The sequence below is a fragment of the Centrocercus urophasianus genome, unplaced genomic scaffold (assembly GCF_019232065.1).
Source record: "Centrocercus urophasianus isolate 14NV4802_14NV808 unplaced genomic scaffold, USGS_Curo_1.0 seq_22, whole genome shotgun sequence".
Classification (NCBI taxonomy): domain Eukaryota; kingdom Metazoa; phylum Chordata; class Aves; order Galliformes; family Phasianidae; genus Centrocercus; species Centrocercus urophasianus.
Window position 1 is genome coordinate 6,645,828 of NW_024884778.1, and position 16,525 is coordinate 6,662,352.

Here is a 16,525-nt window from a genome sequence, read left to right on the forward strand (position 1 = left end):
ACCAATATGCTGCTTTCCCTATTTATATCACCTGCAAACAGGGCCTGGCTAAGGTTTCTTTAGCAATTTCAGTTTGACACAACATTTTTCTTCGCGTCTGTCTCTGAACTGTTGAATGCCATGGAGGAGCCACCCCGCCTTCCACGCTTGGTTGTATTTCGGGGCTGTTAGGAAAGCAGCCTTTGCAAGGCAGGGCTCTTCTGCTAATACATCCAGGCAGCAGGACCTTCATACCAGTTCGGATCTGATCCCAAGAACAGGAGTTTCACATTTGTAAATTAGTTTTCATTTGTGTAAACCTTGGGGGATCTTTCAAGTTCGGAGTTACTCCTGAGCTGCAGATGATATTATTTGTTGTTTCTAAATAGAAGCTTCTGTATTAAGTTGTTGGCAGATTCTGTCTGATGTGATAATTGTTCTGTGCTAGGTTAGATTAGTGAAGTACTTCTGGAATCTGCTGAGGGGCTCAAGAGAAAGATGATGCAGTGCCCACCATACTGTGGGGCTTCCTGATGCTGGTCACATTTTCATACACAGCACAGATCAAATTCTGTAGTCTTTGCTTCCAAAAAGCTCTGTGTGGGCTCATATATGTTCATCTGTACATAACTGTGCGTGTTAACTGAGATAGGGGAGGTTTAGGTTAGATATTAGGAGGAAGCTTTTCATGCAGAGGGTGGTGAAGCACTGGCACAGGTTGCCCAAGGAGGTTGTGGGTGCCCCTGGAGGCATGCAAGGCCAGGCTGGATGTGGCTCTGAGTAGCCTGGTCTGGTGGTTGGCAACCCTACACATAGCAGGGGGATTGAAACTAGATGATCTTGTGGTCCTTTTCAAACCAGGGCATTCTATGATTCTATGATTCTGTTCTCAAGGAGATGAGTTGGATGAACTTTGAGACACTTAGAAAGTTTTGGCAAGCAAAGAAACTCATGCAGACCCAACACCATAGGGATCCAACAGTGTACTTTCAGTAAAGCAATGAAGAAAATTTGTAGTAATATTTTTTGTAGTAGATGTCATCAGGCAATAGTAGCTTCCTGTAATGCACCAGGCTTGCTGTTTGTGGTTGTAAATCAGCTAGTGCATCCAAATGATAGGTGTACGTTGACACTGCTGCTTGTAGCATCATCACGCTGTTTATCAAGCATGAGAAAGTCATAGTGTCTCTGAAACCGTTGCACACTTTATAAATAGTGTGTCTTCTGGGGAAAGTGTTTCTTTTTAAACTGGAAAAGCACTTTTAGTAAAAGCACGTTTGTAACGATTGTACTGTAACGCTCCCAGTAGCACTCAGCTTTCTGTTTTGTTGAACTCTTCTAAGCCTTGTGTTTCACATTGTTACTAGCTTCAGTATTTTAAAAAGAAACTGAAGCATCTTTTTCTGCTTTCCTTAACAGAACCAGGATTGCATTTGAAGTAAAACTGCAGAAAACCAGCCGATCAACAGATTTCCGAGTCCCTCAATCAATATGCACCATGTTTAATGTCATGGTAGATGCCAAAGCTCAGTCAACAAAGCTTTGCAGCATGGAAATGGGCCAGGAGGTAAAAATGCAGGTTCTTCTTTTCACAGCTTTTAAAGGCAATGTAATGAAATTTCCTATCTCCTGTTGTGCTGGGTTCAGAGATGTGTTATCAGTTGTGAATTTAGCCTTCATATAGAGTGTGCGGATGAATATGCAGGGCGTTGCTCTCAGATAAATCTGATAAATATCTACACTCAGAATCCCAGTTAGGATTAATCTTTTCAAGGACTGTGGTGTGCATAAGGTACCTCTGAAGCTTGCTTAATGTGAGGTGACCATATGTATTAAATGATTAACCCCATTTTGGAGCCAGGTATCAGCAACAGACTTCTGTGTATGACTGTTTTCTGGACACAAGCACATGGAAAACAGCAGTGCCAAGTTGTTTGATTCAAGATTCTTGAATGGAAAAAGAAATAATAACTTACATAAGTAGACTGAAATTCCATTGTGACTTCCTTGAATATAGGCTGTAATTAGCAAGCTTGGTGATCCTGAATTTCTGGGTTCTTAATGAGTTGTTAACTGGGGACATTTTGGAGATCAAACTAATTCCAGTAGCTTGAATGCAAGCTCCTTGCATTCATAAAATCTCCAGGTGAAGTGTTTGCATGGCACAACTGCCTCCATTTGTAGCATAACCAGGCCCTCTCTGCGTCTTCCCCTGCTCACGTGTGATGCTCAGGGGTTGCAAATTTGCCTGAGCTGCTGCAGGATGTGTTGGGCATAGCAGCACTGAGCCTGTGGCAAGCAGCACTTACAGGGGTAAGAGGTTTTAACAGCGGAACTAAGAGACCTGCAAAGCAGATATAAATTAGCAGTGCATAAGTTACCATGTAGGGCTGCAGTATGGTGTACACTCTCCCTTTTTCTTTTCTTCCTTTTAATGTGTGTTTCCACACCCCATCAGTTTGCTTTTCATTTTGGCTACCCCTGCCTCACCTTTCTGAAGCTGCAAGTTGAGGTGCTTGTACAAGGGAGGGGTCAAGGTTAAGGAACAGGGCTCTGCTTTTGGGCAAAGGGGCAGAATGCCACCGCTGCTCTTCCAGTCCCAGTGGTAATGATGGAACAGACTTTTTAGGGTTTTTAGGGAGATTTTGGCATGGAACAGCCTTCTGATTTTTTCCTTGTGTGCACTGTACGTGGGCAGGCAGACTTGGTGCACTTTCTGCCCTCATTCTGGGGCTCCCTCCCACCTTGTGGCCTTTCTCTGAAGCCCACCTTCAGTTCTGCTCACTTTATCAGATACTTGAATGCATTTTGAGAGCACTACCCTGTGAAACAAACACCCATCATTTCATTTCCATTTCCTTGTCTCTAAAGGCAGCTGTTAAAACATTTGGTAAACATACTTTACCATCTTAAATATTTATTTTTCCTCTGAATTTTTAATACATCTAAGGGGATAAATGTATGTATTAAATGTTTCTCAGTTGGTCTAGTATGTTTCTATTTAATATCTAAGGTCAGATGGTCCTTAGAGAAATACAACGTACACACAATCTGTTACATGACAAGGCAAGATACTCATCACATAAAGTCAAGTTGAATCATTGTAGTGCACTGATTACGGATTGTAATAATAGAGCTAATAGAAAGCCTCATTGAACTCTGCCAGCAGCAGTGGCTGCACTGAGCAAAGCAAACCAGTTGGGTGATCTTTAACCTCAGGCTTTTTCCTAGGTAATGCAGAGAGAAGTGTTGTTAGAAAGGCTGGTTTAGGAGCCAGCCATCTCTGAATGCTGCTCTGGGCATCACTTCACTTGCCAGCACAGGGGCTGCCCCAGATTTTGTGTCCTAATGGGAAGGTGTGGTCAAAGCCCTTTGGACACTGCCTCGGTGTTTGCCTAGGGCCCTCTCCAGCTATCAGAGCTGCATTTTTATTCTATCAGTGTGCTTATTTGCTTTTTAAGCATCCTCTTCTGGGAATGGAGAAGTGCAGGCTGGTGCCATCACCTTTCATCTGACTGCCTTGGTGCTGAGCCCTGCCTCCACCAGCCCTCTTCCACACCTCCTTCATTTCTCCTCCATCCTCAGAGCCCTGGCAGCCTTCTGGCTGTCCTTGTTCTTTTCTCTGTCTCCTCCTCACCTTCCCAATCTGACCACCTGCGGTTTCCTTCCTGAGGAGTCAGCCAAAAGTCTTCCATACGCACACAAAATACAGTTCCAGAAGGAAAACAAGGTGAGGAAGACAACCCCAATACACACTCAGCTCCTGTAGTATTTTCCTTAGCAAGTTCTGGCCTCGTGTGCTGAGGACATCAGCAGCTCTCACCCATATCCAGCTCTTACCAGTCCCTCTCAACCTGCAGCCAGGTCTCCAGCTATGTCAGCTGTGCCAGGTCCACCTGCAAGCTGATAAGGCCCAACTATATTAAACACACCAATCGTGGGTAACTGTGGCTTGTACAAGGGACTCGTATATGTCTTGACATCGAAATGGAATCTCCAGATGCAAACGCTGCTTGTTGGCTTACGTTTAGATGGGAGCAGCCTGCCCTGCCCCAGTGGGCATGTGGGCAGCACTGCAGACCTCTGCCCTGCTGTTGGACAGCCCACAGGGGACTGTCAGCAGATAGTTCGTGTCCTGTTGTACTTGCTGCAAATACTACAGGCAGGAGTCTCTGACATTTCAGTGGAAGGTTTTGCTCACATTTCGTCTTCCCTGCTAATTGTTTCTGTTGCTGTGCATGATGCTGTTATCATAACCACATTCAAAAGATCCTTTGTTGTGTTGTTTTTTCTTTAATTTGGCTTTTATTTATCTTCATATTTTCTTTTTCCTGTCTTTTGCACTTTTCTCTTTATTTCTGTCCCCAATCATCTGAAAAGTTTGCTAAAGAGTGGGTAAGTGTGCCTGACTTCTTTTCTTCATTCTAAATTCCCGTGTTAATGTGTTGTCACAGAAAGAAAAAAAAAGAAACAGTAGAGCAGTTCAGACTGCTGACAGACATTGAGACCAGCGTCTCGCATTTGTAAAGCCCTCACAGTCTTCATTCCCAAAGTCTGATTAGTATTTAAAGCAGATTTGTCTCTTTCAATGTGATTTGATGTTAACATTTTAAAACAATATTAATGCCAAGTGGTAATGAATATAGTGACTAGCACCAGTGCTTGAAATGTTTGACTGAAAAATCAAATGTTTTGTGTTGGAAAGCAGTCATAATCAGCATTTTCTCAGTCCATTGAAAATAAGAATATACTGTATGTTTTCACTAATTAAATCTTGTATTGGAAACAGGTCTTTTCTAAATTAGTAGAAGACTGTATTCTAGTACCTATCCTAGCCATATTGCAGCTGATTGCAGCAGAGCTCCCAAGCTGAGGAAGGTTTGGCATGTGCAGAAATTGGGCTGCAGACAGACACAGAGCTGCTGCGAGCAGCGGCTGCGGTCACCAGTGCTGAGGTGAGCTGCAGGGCTGCTAATGCAAAGAGCTCTGCACTTGCTGCCATCTTTTGCATGAGAAAAAAAACTGCTCTCCATTTGCTGAGTTTCTTTAAAATCTGTTTTAGAGTCACTGAGCATAGCATTTGCACAAGTGCTTTATTTTAACTTCGTACCTGCTGAACCTGACACATCGCACTCCTTTGAGAGCTTTGCTGAAGTACCTCGGTGGTTCAGCCCATGGAAAAGTCCCAGTCATGGCAAAGCCTCCCCTCCTTTGTGTGGCTGAGGCTCCTGGAGCTGCAGGCATGCAGAGAAGGGAAGGGTTGCCCATACTTCATAAAATGATGGAAGATTTGCCTGGATTCAAGGTCTCTAAGTGTAAATAATCACAGGCCACTGTAGTAGAGCACATGAGAATCAGCTGCATAGTTCTTCAGCCTAATACTGCTGCAGTGTTGTAGTTTGCCACAGGAAGACACTGATGACCATAAAGCTCTTGCCTGTGATCTAGTGCTAATCTTCCACCTTTCCTTTTATTTTTCTTTAGCACCAGTACCATTCAAAAATAGATGAACTAATTGAGGAAACTGTCAAAGAAATGATAACACTCCTAGTGGCAAAGGTAACCTTCAGCTTCAGGTGAAGTGATTCACTGCTAACATTGCTTTTTAATATGTGTTTCCATTAAAATATGACACATTAAGATGTTGAATTGGCTTCTTGTTTTTCACAGGAAAGATCATATATCTCCCCACCCTTTCATGGTGACTCTTTGATGATTAGGAACTGCATGAGATGCATTACACTGTTAGCAGGATTGGCATACTAGCCCAGAAGTGGTTTTAAAGAATGGAATTTCTATCTGTGGGGTACCAGCATCAGCCCATGCAGTTGGGTAGCACTGCTGCGTAGACATTGGGTGTCACTCAGGGTGGTCACTGCCCCTGTGATCACCATAGGGACCCAAAATCACCATATGTTTCCTAAGAAAGTCATTTACAGGCAACAGTAGTGGGAAATGCATTCCCAAATGTCAGGTTTCATTGTTTGGAAATTGTGTTTTTTATCAGACTCAGCTCCTCTAGATCGACTGCCAGCATTTCCCAAGGAGTGTTGTGTAGGTCTGGTAACACACGGGGTGCTGGGAGGTAGGGAGGAAGACGGCAGGGTGTTTTTTCCTGTAGTTTCAAACTTTCTGAGAACAAGTCATCCCTATTATACAGTGGAGACCTTTAAACATATGCCAGTTGGATTCTTCCACAAGAACAGCCATCTAGCTGCATGCTTGACACTGTGTACCAGAGCAAGGACCACCAGCTTCTTCCCCGGGAGAGGCTGTGCTGGTTGCCACATGCCATACTGCACCCACATCCCATCCCCACGTCCCACGGCCCCGTGTGTGAGGGCACATCGTCCATCCTTTTGGCAATGCTGAGAGCTCCACTGCCTTCTCTGAAGCCAAAGCTGATTTGTACACCCTTGTTCAATTATTGAAAATAATCACCGTGTTTTTTTTGTGTTCGTAGTTTGTCACCATTTTGGAAGGAGTCTTGGCCAAACTGTCTAGATACGATGAAGGAACTTTGTTTTCTTCTTTCCTGTCATTTACTGTAAGTACAGACAATATCTTCCTTTGTTGTTTTTTTTCCTGAGCTGTAATCTCCTGCTCTCCCAGGACTAAATCAGCTACATAATAATTGTGCCATTCTGCAATATTTGGACACTGAAATTCTCACATGAGCAGACAAACATTGTGCTTAGTACTTGGATACCTGAGAAGCATAGGTCATCATGTTGTTGCAATATGTAAAGATATGATCAGTTATCATTCAGGTTGGTGGAGTTCATTCTGTTGAGGAAGCACATGAAGCTGCACTGTAAATCCAAGTTCCCTAGTTAAAGAAGTTGCTTTATTGCCACCTTGCATGACAGGTGTGTTCCTTTCAATCTTCTAGCTGTAACAGTGAGCACTGTAAGAAACTAAATAAAGGAAATCCAGGGAGTGCCATTTTTCCTTCTAGAAGAGAGATGAAAATACCCTAACCATAAGGTTATGGATTAGGTGCCTGTGATGTTGTTTCTCCCCAGCACTGCAGAAGCAATCCACAGCTCATCACATTAAGTGTTTACTAGAAACATACTGGACAAAAATCCAGCCAAAACTGACCTCAGTACCCTCAAGGATTTAGCAATCTGAACTGCATTCCAGAAAGGGTTTTGGACAGCTTTTTAAGCAAACGCATAGTAGATGATTTCTGAAGGTCTTCTGAAAGTGCATGGCTACAGAATTTATAAGAGCACTTGGCTTCTCTCATCAAAAGATCATGCATTCAAATGCATGTGTGTGGGGTTGCTTGGAAAGTTGCACTGAAGTTCTCATAGACCTCCAGGTCTGTGAGACCTAAATTGCGAGTCCACAACCTCCTGGGCAGCCTGTTCCAATGTCTCACCACTCTTACTGAGAATAATTTTTTCCTAAAATCCATCTGAAACATCCCCTGGCACAACTGAAGGCAATCACCTCGCATCCTGTCAGTTACATGGGAGAAGAGGCTGATCCCCACCTCTCCTTGGCCTCCTTTGAGGGAGTTGTGGAGAGCCATAATGTCACTCCCGGGTCTCAGTAAGGAGAAAGAGGCACTGCAGAGGAGCAGGGGGCTTCCTGCTGGGCAGGGAATGTCTCTCACTTGGTCTCATTATTTGCTGGGTGCGCTGGGCAAGAAGAGGCTGAGATCTTGACCTCTTCAGCACTGTGCTTGAGAAGCCTGTGCTGAGCAGCACCACTCCCTGCAACTCCCTGTGTTTAGTTTTTCCAGTGCTAAATACAGAAATTCTCTCTTGTTACAGCATGCTTGCACCACCTCCCACGTTTTCCCTGTCTGAACAAATACAACAAAGTGTTATGGTCCAAGCCACTGAGATCTAGGAAGCATTAGTCTCCCACCCCCTTCTCCCGACTTCTTTTCAGCGCGTGCTTTCCAGGCTCTCGGCAAGCGGCATGTAACCAGGGGTCTTGTGACAGACAGTTTTATCACCTAGTAGGCTCTCCTCATTTCCAATTCTTGCCTCGAAATTTGAGATAAAATTAACGCATCTGTTGTCCTAATAAATTCTCGCTAGCCACTTCCCCTCACAGAGCACTTTGAGAGGAAAATACCCTTCTAAATTTGGCCGGACTTTTTTTTCCTTTAAATTTTATTTCTATTTGTTGCCACATTCAAGCGCATCTCAGCAGCAGCCCAGGCCCCGGATGGGTGTCTGCATGTGAAGCTCCACTGAGTCACAGGAATGACAGCTGCTAAAATTCCCTTTAATCTGGATGGCCTCCGTAGGCGGAGAATTACACCTACGGTAATTAAAACTAAAGACTGCATATTACCCGAGGGAGACAGAAGTAAAAGATCTTATTTTTGTTCTGCACAAAAATTGTATGGTAAACTGAGACGTTTCATGGCAAAGTCGCATCATTTGTGAAAAATGGCAGCCTAGCAAAAATCACACAACATCCGGCAGTTTGGAAATCTCACTGAACGTAGCCAAATCTGAGTTTAAAGAAAAACAAGTAATTATTCTGATTAAAGGGGAGTGGGCAGGAGAAGCAGCTCAGTTTTGTTGTGGGTGGAGGGGGGGATGGCAGGAAGCTGCCTGAGCTATTCTCGCTGCCTTTTGGCTTGGGGAAGGAGAGGCGGTGGCACTGGGCTGGGCCCAGCAGCCCTCCCATCCAGGTTTCCCCTGGCTGCCCCAGGAGGGAGCAGAGAGGATAAACGCAGCTCTGGGGCAAAGTGCCCAGGCAGCTGCTGGGATCAGGGATACCTGAGAGATGAGCATTGCCTCTTTGCAGGGAGCCAGCGCTTGGCACAAGGCTTAGGGAATCATAGCATCATTAAGGTTGGAAAACACCTCTGAGATAAGATAGTTCAACCACCAACCCATCATCACCATGTCTGTTAAACCACATACCTAGTGCCACATCTCCCCTTTTCTTAAAAACCTCCAGGGATGGTGACTCCACCAGCTCCCTGTTTTGCCACTTGCTTGGCAGCGCATGGCTGGGACTTGCCCCGTACCCCTCCAGCCTTCTTTGCCCCCAGGAGGCAGCACTGGGGTTGGCCCCATAGCCCCTCCTGCCCTCCCTGCACCTGCTGCCCAGGCACTGCAAGTGCTTGCAGCGTTCACCTCAGCAATTACCACCAGTCTGGTCTTTTGTATCGCCTCATTGTGCTTAATTATGCACCCCCCACACACACCATATGAGTACTTCCACCCACTCTCACATTCTGTCTCACACATACATTCATTCTCTCATTCGGGACACATAATTTATTCATCCCAAGATGCAACTGTGTGCGTGTTATATTTAGGCTGTTTTAATGGTAGCTTTAGAAATATTTAAAAGCAGGTGAGCTTTTACACCCAAACAAAGATGGCCGGCAATGCTTACCCTAATTAAAAGCAGAAGCGTTATGGAAAATCCCAGCTAGACACTTTCTAGACACGGTGCCTTATGCTGCATTGGTGAAAGGGTCTTTCTAGCCAGCTGGGAAGCTGCTCAGTTGGAAAAGTTGGACCTGGCCTTCAGGGCCACCCTACCACATGTGCTGGGCAACAGGCAACCACATTTGGGGCCTGAAAGGCTCACAAGGACACCTCAGAGTGCAGGATCCTCCCTGCAGTACTCCCCAGAAAATAGCATCTTTAAAAAGGGCAGAAGAAAGGTCATCGGGTATCATCACGCTGCTGACAGCTGTCAGGAGGCTGAGGGGCTTTGGGTGCTGTTCTGGTGCACCATGTGAATGTGCTGTCCTGATGCCAAAGCACCCCAGGTGGTGCAAGGTGGGATGCACATGGGCACAGTGCTCATGTTGGAGTCTATGGCTGTGCAAAGAGACGCAGTGCTCACTGGGGCCACCCCTGAACCCTTGGGCACAGCTCCCATGGGACAATCGCTGCTCAGAGTGATACGTGATGCTGAGTGTGGAACGAGGCCACCCCAGGACAATAACAGGGTGTCCTGGTGAGCCCCATCTTCTCACTTAAGAAGAGGAGTGAGAAGCACAGCGCCCACACTCATCTGTTGCTATTAGAGCTCGTAGAGCAGTGAAGTAGAGCAGAAGTCACCCAGACAGTGACAAAAACACCACTGTTCCCTATTATTTTAGGTGGGAAACATTTTTTTGTCATCCTTTTTCCCCCTACTCAACACTGTATTGTCCTGAGTCTTTGCCTACAGAGCTATTGCAGCTGCTCAAAGGAAAAGCCTGAAAGCATATTGATGGTGACTCTGTTCTTGTTCCTTTTACAGGTGAAGGCTGCTTCCAAATACGTGGATGTACCCGTAAGCACAATTTAAACAACTTGTATAACAGTTTGTTTTGTGCTTTGTTTTATGGCATGTGTAGCAACCCACATTGCACATTAACAGCCAAGGTTGAACCATTGGCCCTCAGACTTCTAACATTTGAACTAGAAAGAATGTCTCCACTTACCTTCTTACAGAGACCTTTGAGGCTTTTTAGGCACTCCTTTGCAGATGGTGTCAAAAGGGTACCACCATTATGCAATTGGCTTGAACCACATTAAAAACCTAAAAAAAAAAAAAAAAAAGTTGAAAATAAAAACAGGAGCATTCTGTTAATTCTTCATTTGGACTTGTGCAAATACAGAACAATTTCCAAACAAAAAGGTCCAGACATGTTAGAACTGAGCCAACACATGTCTAACACATTAGCTAATCGATTTTATTTTTGTTCTTCTAATTGTTGGTTTATTTCTCTCTTTTAGAAAAAAAAAAAATGACTTTATTATTACTTTTGGAAAATGGTGAACTAGCAACATGTGTTTGGGAAATTGTTAATGAAAATAATTTTTTCCTTTTTTTCTGTAATTGGTACAGAAAAATTACATGTCGTCAGCTCTAATTAGACCTTGATTCATAAGGCAGAGAGACCTTCATGTTCTTGGAGCACTTACTTGCCAGAAACACAGTTAAATGAAGTTGAAGTATCATTTGTGAATGTCGGATGGAATAGGGGGTCACTGTTATGTTATAGGCAAAGAGGTGATTACAAATGAAAAAGATGAGTCCTTAATACAGCACACAAATCCTGCATTCAGTCCGTCTGGTCAGTGGACATCAGGAGTGAATCAGTTGAGTTTGGTGGCCTGCACATGTAGTGGGCAGGCATCTCGTGGATGCAATTGGGCTGCATGTTCTCATACGACAACATGACAAATTTATTGAGCATCTCAGACTGCATCTTTTGCACTGTTTCTCCTGAGATAATGAGACTTTCCCAGTGAAGTGTCTACACATTTAGTCCAGAATGGAGAGGACAAGCTCTGGAACACCAAGAGCTCTTGTTTGCTTTGAGATACCCAGCACAGAGATCTGCATCTTTCTCTTCAAGCAGTAGAAACAAATTACTGAGAGCTTTGGAGGGAGGATATACAACCAATGAATGTACAGATATTGTAGTTACAAGGAACACCAGAGAGCTTGTCTACATAGTTATTACACCAAAGCAGAAAAGATAGGATGCTTACCTGTATCCTGGGCTCAACTTACAAAACTCCAGCAGAGCAGATCTGCAGAAGAGATCCTTCCCTGCTGCTAGTCAGCTCTTAAATGGGTCTAGGAGAGGTGCAGCCAGGCTCCACCCTCCAGCAGCATGGGTGAATTGCCTTCACCTGTGCTCCCTGGCTGACTCAGTGCTCGCCTCAGGTGATCAATCAGAGGTTCAGGCCGTGGTTCAGCAGTTCCCTTACAGAGGGGCACAGAATTCATTTTTCCCGTCCTAACAAATGTGGAGATTCTTTATTTGACATTCCTTGTCAGTCAAGTGCATTTTAATATTAGTCACCATGAGTCTGAGCACAGAAGTGTTCTTTCGGGGCACCCAACGTAGGAGATGATGTCAAGTCCATGTGGTCTCTCCCACACCGATGGCTGTTCTCTCCCACTTGCTCACTTGAATGTTTACATTGATTCTGACGAAATCAGCAGCCAGCCCCACACAGCTCCCAGCCCACCGCCAGCACCGCCGTGCTGCTTCAGGTCCCTGTTGTAGGGGAAAGAGGAGAAACGGCGCGGTTGAGCAGATACCCACCGGTTAAATCCAGCTCGGCAGGCACTGCTGCTATTGCCCAACACAAAGCAATGCCTTCAGTGCCACCTTGCACGATCAGCCTGCTGAAAATTGCTTGAAAGTGTAACACTTGACTAGTGCCACGTTTGTTTGTCCTCATTGTTTTTCAAATTAATACCTTGTCATTGTTTCAGTAGGTGTTAAGAAATGTTACTAGCTTCCCAAGGGCTGAGCGCTGGCCCTTCGCTTGATAATTGTTTGCTTTGTATTAAAAAACTCCCTTCCTACTGCTTTCCAAACTGTCCTCATTTTCACCCTGGAAATTACACAGATGTGTTAACTAACTTCAATTTGCAGCGGCTGACAATCGTATCTTGCAGAGAAACGATACTCTGTGATCTGAGGTAAATCACAGCAACGGAAACTAATGACACTAGTTATTAACAAACTTGCAATGTGCCATGGAAATTTAAGATTTTGTGGCAGCTCTTGTAATGAGTCGTGTTACAGTATTTTAATGGCTTTCCTTTGAGGTAAGTTGGATTTCAATATATCAAGCAATGTGAACTGAGGATTTATTTATTTTTTTAAAGTATTTTCCCCTCCAACGGTATCAGTTCCCATTTTCCTTAGGGAAATGCTCTCATCCCTGTCTGGTGTCATTGCATGGCTCTGTGCTGGGCATGGGCACGCTGTCCCCATCCCCATCACAGCAGGTAAGGAAGGGGTGAATTGCACGAGGACGGCAGGAGAGAGATGGAGGAAGAGAGGCAGTGCTGGGGGTATGCAGAGGAGGTGCTCCCGTGATGTATTCATGGTTTTTTCTCTCTCTCTTCTCTCCCCATGCAGAAGCCAGGGATGGATGTTGCTGACGCCTATGTGACATTTGTCCGCCACTCTCAGGATGTCCTGCGTGATAAGGTCAATGAGGAGATGTATATAGAAAGGTTATTTGATGTAAGTAAATGCCTTCTCCTCCTTGGACACCAAGCAGGAGAGACCCAAAATGTGACAAAATAAGACAGGAGGATAAGTCACATTTTGAGAAAATTTATTGGTTATAGCTTTAAAAAATAAATAAATCCTTCCTTTCTTTCTGACTAAGGCTCATATCTGCTCTCTGCCTGCTTTAAATCTCTAGTGTACTGTGTCTTGGTCTGTCTGTGCCTGGATTTCAAGGGAACAGCATCTTCTAAGAGAGCCCTGACTATATTTAAGCTTGTGGAGAATCTCTCTATAACGGCACATTTCGGTCATTGTTCTCAGTGTGAAAATTGGAGCTCATTTGCTGAGGACCTTCTATCTCCTGTGCACAACTCACAGTGTCTGTCACTGACGAGCTCTCCAAAACTGGCAGCAAATTATGTGTACCAAATTTTCATTTACAAAGGCAACCAGCACACTGCTGGTTGGGAGTGGACGTTCTGGAGCTCCACGATATGGTTCCTGGCACCAGAGACCAGGTTCAGATACATTTCCATGGTCTCAGCAGCGTGGCAGGAGGCTGACCCAGTTGTTTGAGGGGTTTTTTTATTGCACGGGATAAATGCATTGGCCTGTGAGAGAACAGTGACCTGTGATGCCCATTTGTTTTGGTTTTGGATGCATGTTAACCAATGTATGTTTCTGCTGCTACTGTTGTGTTACAGCCTTTCTGTCCTCATAGCTGTTCTAGAGCAAAGGTTTTCTGCTAATGGCCAGCCTGTAGCCTTAGTGTCTCAGTCTCCTCTAGGGTATTTGTCCATACAGCGATTTCTGTTCGAAGCAGCTTCTGTTCCCCTCTCCTCCCTCCTCTCAGCAGTGCCATCTCAGCTCCCGGCTCTGGCACTGTAACATTCTGACTTGCTTTCTCTACTCGCTCGTTTGCTTCCTCAGTGTGTAGGGAAAGCTGCTTTCCTTCCAGCCAAACTCCTTCTTTACTCGATATCTCTCTTTCTGCGCATTTTCTTTCCCTTGGAAACCTCTTCCTCCTTCTTAATTCCCCCTTTTTCTTTCCCCCTTACCCTCCCAGATTAAAATGGAACTTATCTCTCATGTCAAATGTTTTATCACATTATATCAAGTGGCATGAATTAGAGTCAAATAATCTTACTGTGTACATCTACTAGCATGACCCATATCCACTGAGGGCGCCTCTTTCATGCACGGAGCACGCCGCTGCTGCTGGCCCTGCACAGAGCACAGCCCATCGAGCAGGCACGGGGAGGAAAAAAAACAAACCACAGAAACAAAAGCCTGTCGCTTCCATCTGCAGCAGGCCTGCGAGTGCACTGCTCGCTTGTGGGGAATTGCATTCCACGAGCAGTTAGATTTCCAGAGCTCATCTGGACTGTTCTTTTCAATGCCCACACTGCCTTTTCCCTCATCGTTTCCCTGTGATTCACAGTTGGTGTGTTTATACCCTTTGGGCCATTATTTCCAATTTTCCAAAAGCTGTAATTAGCACAAATATTGATTTCAGTTTGATCCGTTCGTACTTAGTTTTACCAAGCCGTGTTTTAAGCAAATTAACAGTGACAACAAAAAAAAAGAGCAGCTACCTTGGTGGAAAGCAAGAAGTGCAAAATCTTTCCGTTCTTCCCTGCTTCCCACAAATCTCCCTGCTCCCTTTGGAGGGCGGTAACCTCAAGGTGGGACGTGGTGCTGAGTGTTGTACCCACGCGATGTGCTGAGGGGCTGAGGTTGGCATGGAGGCAGGGGACACAGCAGAGCCCAGCACAACCAAATGGTCCTCAGGCTCTGCTGGTCGTGTTTCCCAGGGCAGGGGTAGGTGTAAGCTGTCTTTTTCTTAAGATAGAGGAATAGCCACAAATGGTCTTTGTGGTGCTGAATTGGACTTGGGTCTCATTTTGTTCTTGCTCCCTTTGGTGCAGCTGTGGAGCAATGCTCTTAGTGTGGGGCTTCCTCTGAGCAGTGAGATTATGGACACATTGGAGGCTGTCTCCTCAGTGAGTTCAGTGCTCGCTCCAACCAGGTGAGCCTTGCTTTGGGCCGCCAGGCAGCAGCGTGGTGCCAATGGCAGGTAAACCTCTCTGACTGCAGAGAGGCTGCAGAGCTCAGTTGCTTTTCTGTGCCATTAAAAAAAGACTTCTGTCCTTTTTTGGCTTTGAACAGTGGAAGAGCAGCTTTGCATGGTGTGATGTTGCCTCCCGCACTCTCAGTGGGATTTGCAGCCCTGTGTTGTTCCCAATTGCCCCATTTCCCCGCAGCCGTGCCCAGTGTTTTCTTTCATTTCCCTCTTTGTTTCCTCCCCATAGCAGAGGTTGCAGAGTGCCATGTCCCAACAGAAGCTGGGTTCATCCATGGCTTTGGGCATTTTATACCATTTCTTAGTTCCGAAGCCAATTCTCCCTACACCACTCCCTCCATACTGCAGTACAGGACTGTACTCTTTGGGGGATATTACTGTTTGTGGGAGATTATTGCAACATTTCTGTGTGGTCTGTGCATTAATCCTCTTCATTCTGCAAATTAGTCAGGGTTGGGTGGTGGTTTTTTTTTCCCCAAAATAGAGTCATCGTCTTAATTTTAAAAATCTGTATTCTTGGGATCATTGAACGAACAGATTGATCGTGGAGTTCTGCTGGTAATCAAAACCTAACTAGCTTTTTGGCAGTGCTGTTTACTGCAGAGTAACATGACTTATTTACTTGGCCTGGCTCACTAATTTGATAACATTTAAAGCTAAAACACTGTAATAAGGCCCTGTTGGTACAGAGCACTGGTAGCAAAGGAGTTTAAGAATAGAACTGTAGCATGCAGCCCTTCCCTGAGGTTCTGTGTGCTTTAGGACTGAGCCGCTGCGATGCTTCGCGGCAGCTCAGAGATCTCAATCTCGGCTTGGTGCTGATGGAGAGTCCAAAACTGCATCCTTTTTCCTGGAGAGATGGGGACTGAGCTGCAGAATGGGAGTGTTTAAGGGTGATTTGGAGTCTTTGACCAGTCACGGAATTCAGCTCCCCTTTGGCTCTGGGCACTCACGTTTGGTAGGATCAGAGTTTGTGCACCCACACTTTTCTCTGAAGGCAGCAGGAGTCGTGCTTGCGAGGGCTGTGCTGTAGTGGAAGTTGCTTACGCATACGCACGTGTGTGCGCCCTTAGGTACGCACAACACGGATTTCAACCCGCCAGAATACACGTGCTGCAGAGGGTGAATGACTGAAAAGTAGACAGTGTGGTGCCAACCTCATCGGTTGGTGCACACAGCTGTGACACAGAGCAGGAGCATTCCCTGCCCGGCCGCGGGTGAGCATCATGTAGACAAAAGGCTCCGAGCGCCGGCGAGCCGCCCGCCATCCTCCACTTCCAGCATCCCGCCGCAGTCTCTAAATAGCGCAGATGGCATTTTTCTCTCTGATGATTAATGCAATATCTTACCAAAAAAAACAAAAAAAAAACACCAACAAAAACACGCTTTTGATATGAGAGATCAAAACACCAAGAGGAGCTCCTAAGATTGCAAGGACCTAAAAAAAAAATTAATTTATTTTTTTCCTCCTTGTACTTCTTGAAGACACCAGCCTG

The 16,525-nt window shown here is 45.2% G+C and overlaps 1 protein-coding gene across 3 annotated transcripts in view; it reads left to right on the forward strand.

Annotated features, from left to right (window-relative positions):
* CADPS (calcium dependent secretion activator) overlaps positions 1-16,525 on the forward strand; it is a 173,076-nt gene that overhangs the window by 144,416 nt on the left and 12,135 nt on the right. For all 3 annotated transcript variants that reach the window (XM_042823751.1, XM_042823752.1, XM_042823750.1), the window contains 5 exons: positions 1,399-1,546; positions 5,464-5,538; positions 6,443-6,526; positions 10,219-10,251; positions 12,851-12,958. In XM_042823751.1, coding sequence (XP_042679685.1) covers positions 1,399-1,546; positions 5,464-5,538; positions 6,443-6,526; positions 10,219-10,251; positions 12,851-12,958 — 448 coding nt within the window. The remainder of the gene's footprint in view (positions 1-1,398; positions 1,547-5,463; positions 5,539-6,442; positions 6,527-10,218; positions 10,252-12,850; positions 12,959-16,525) is intronic.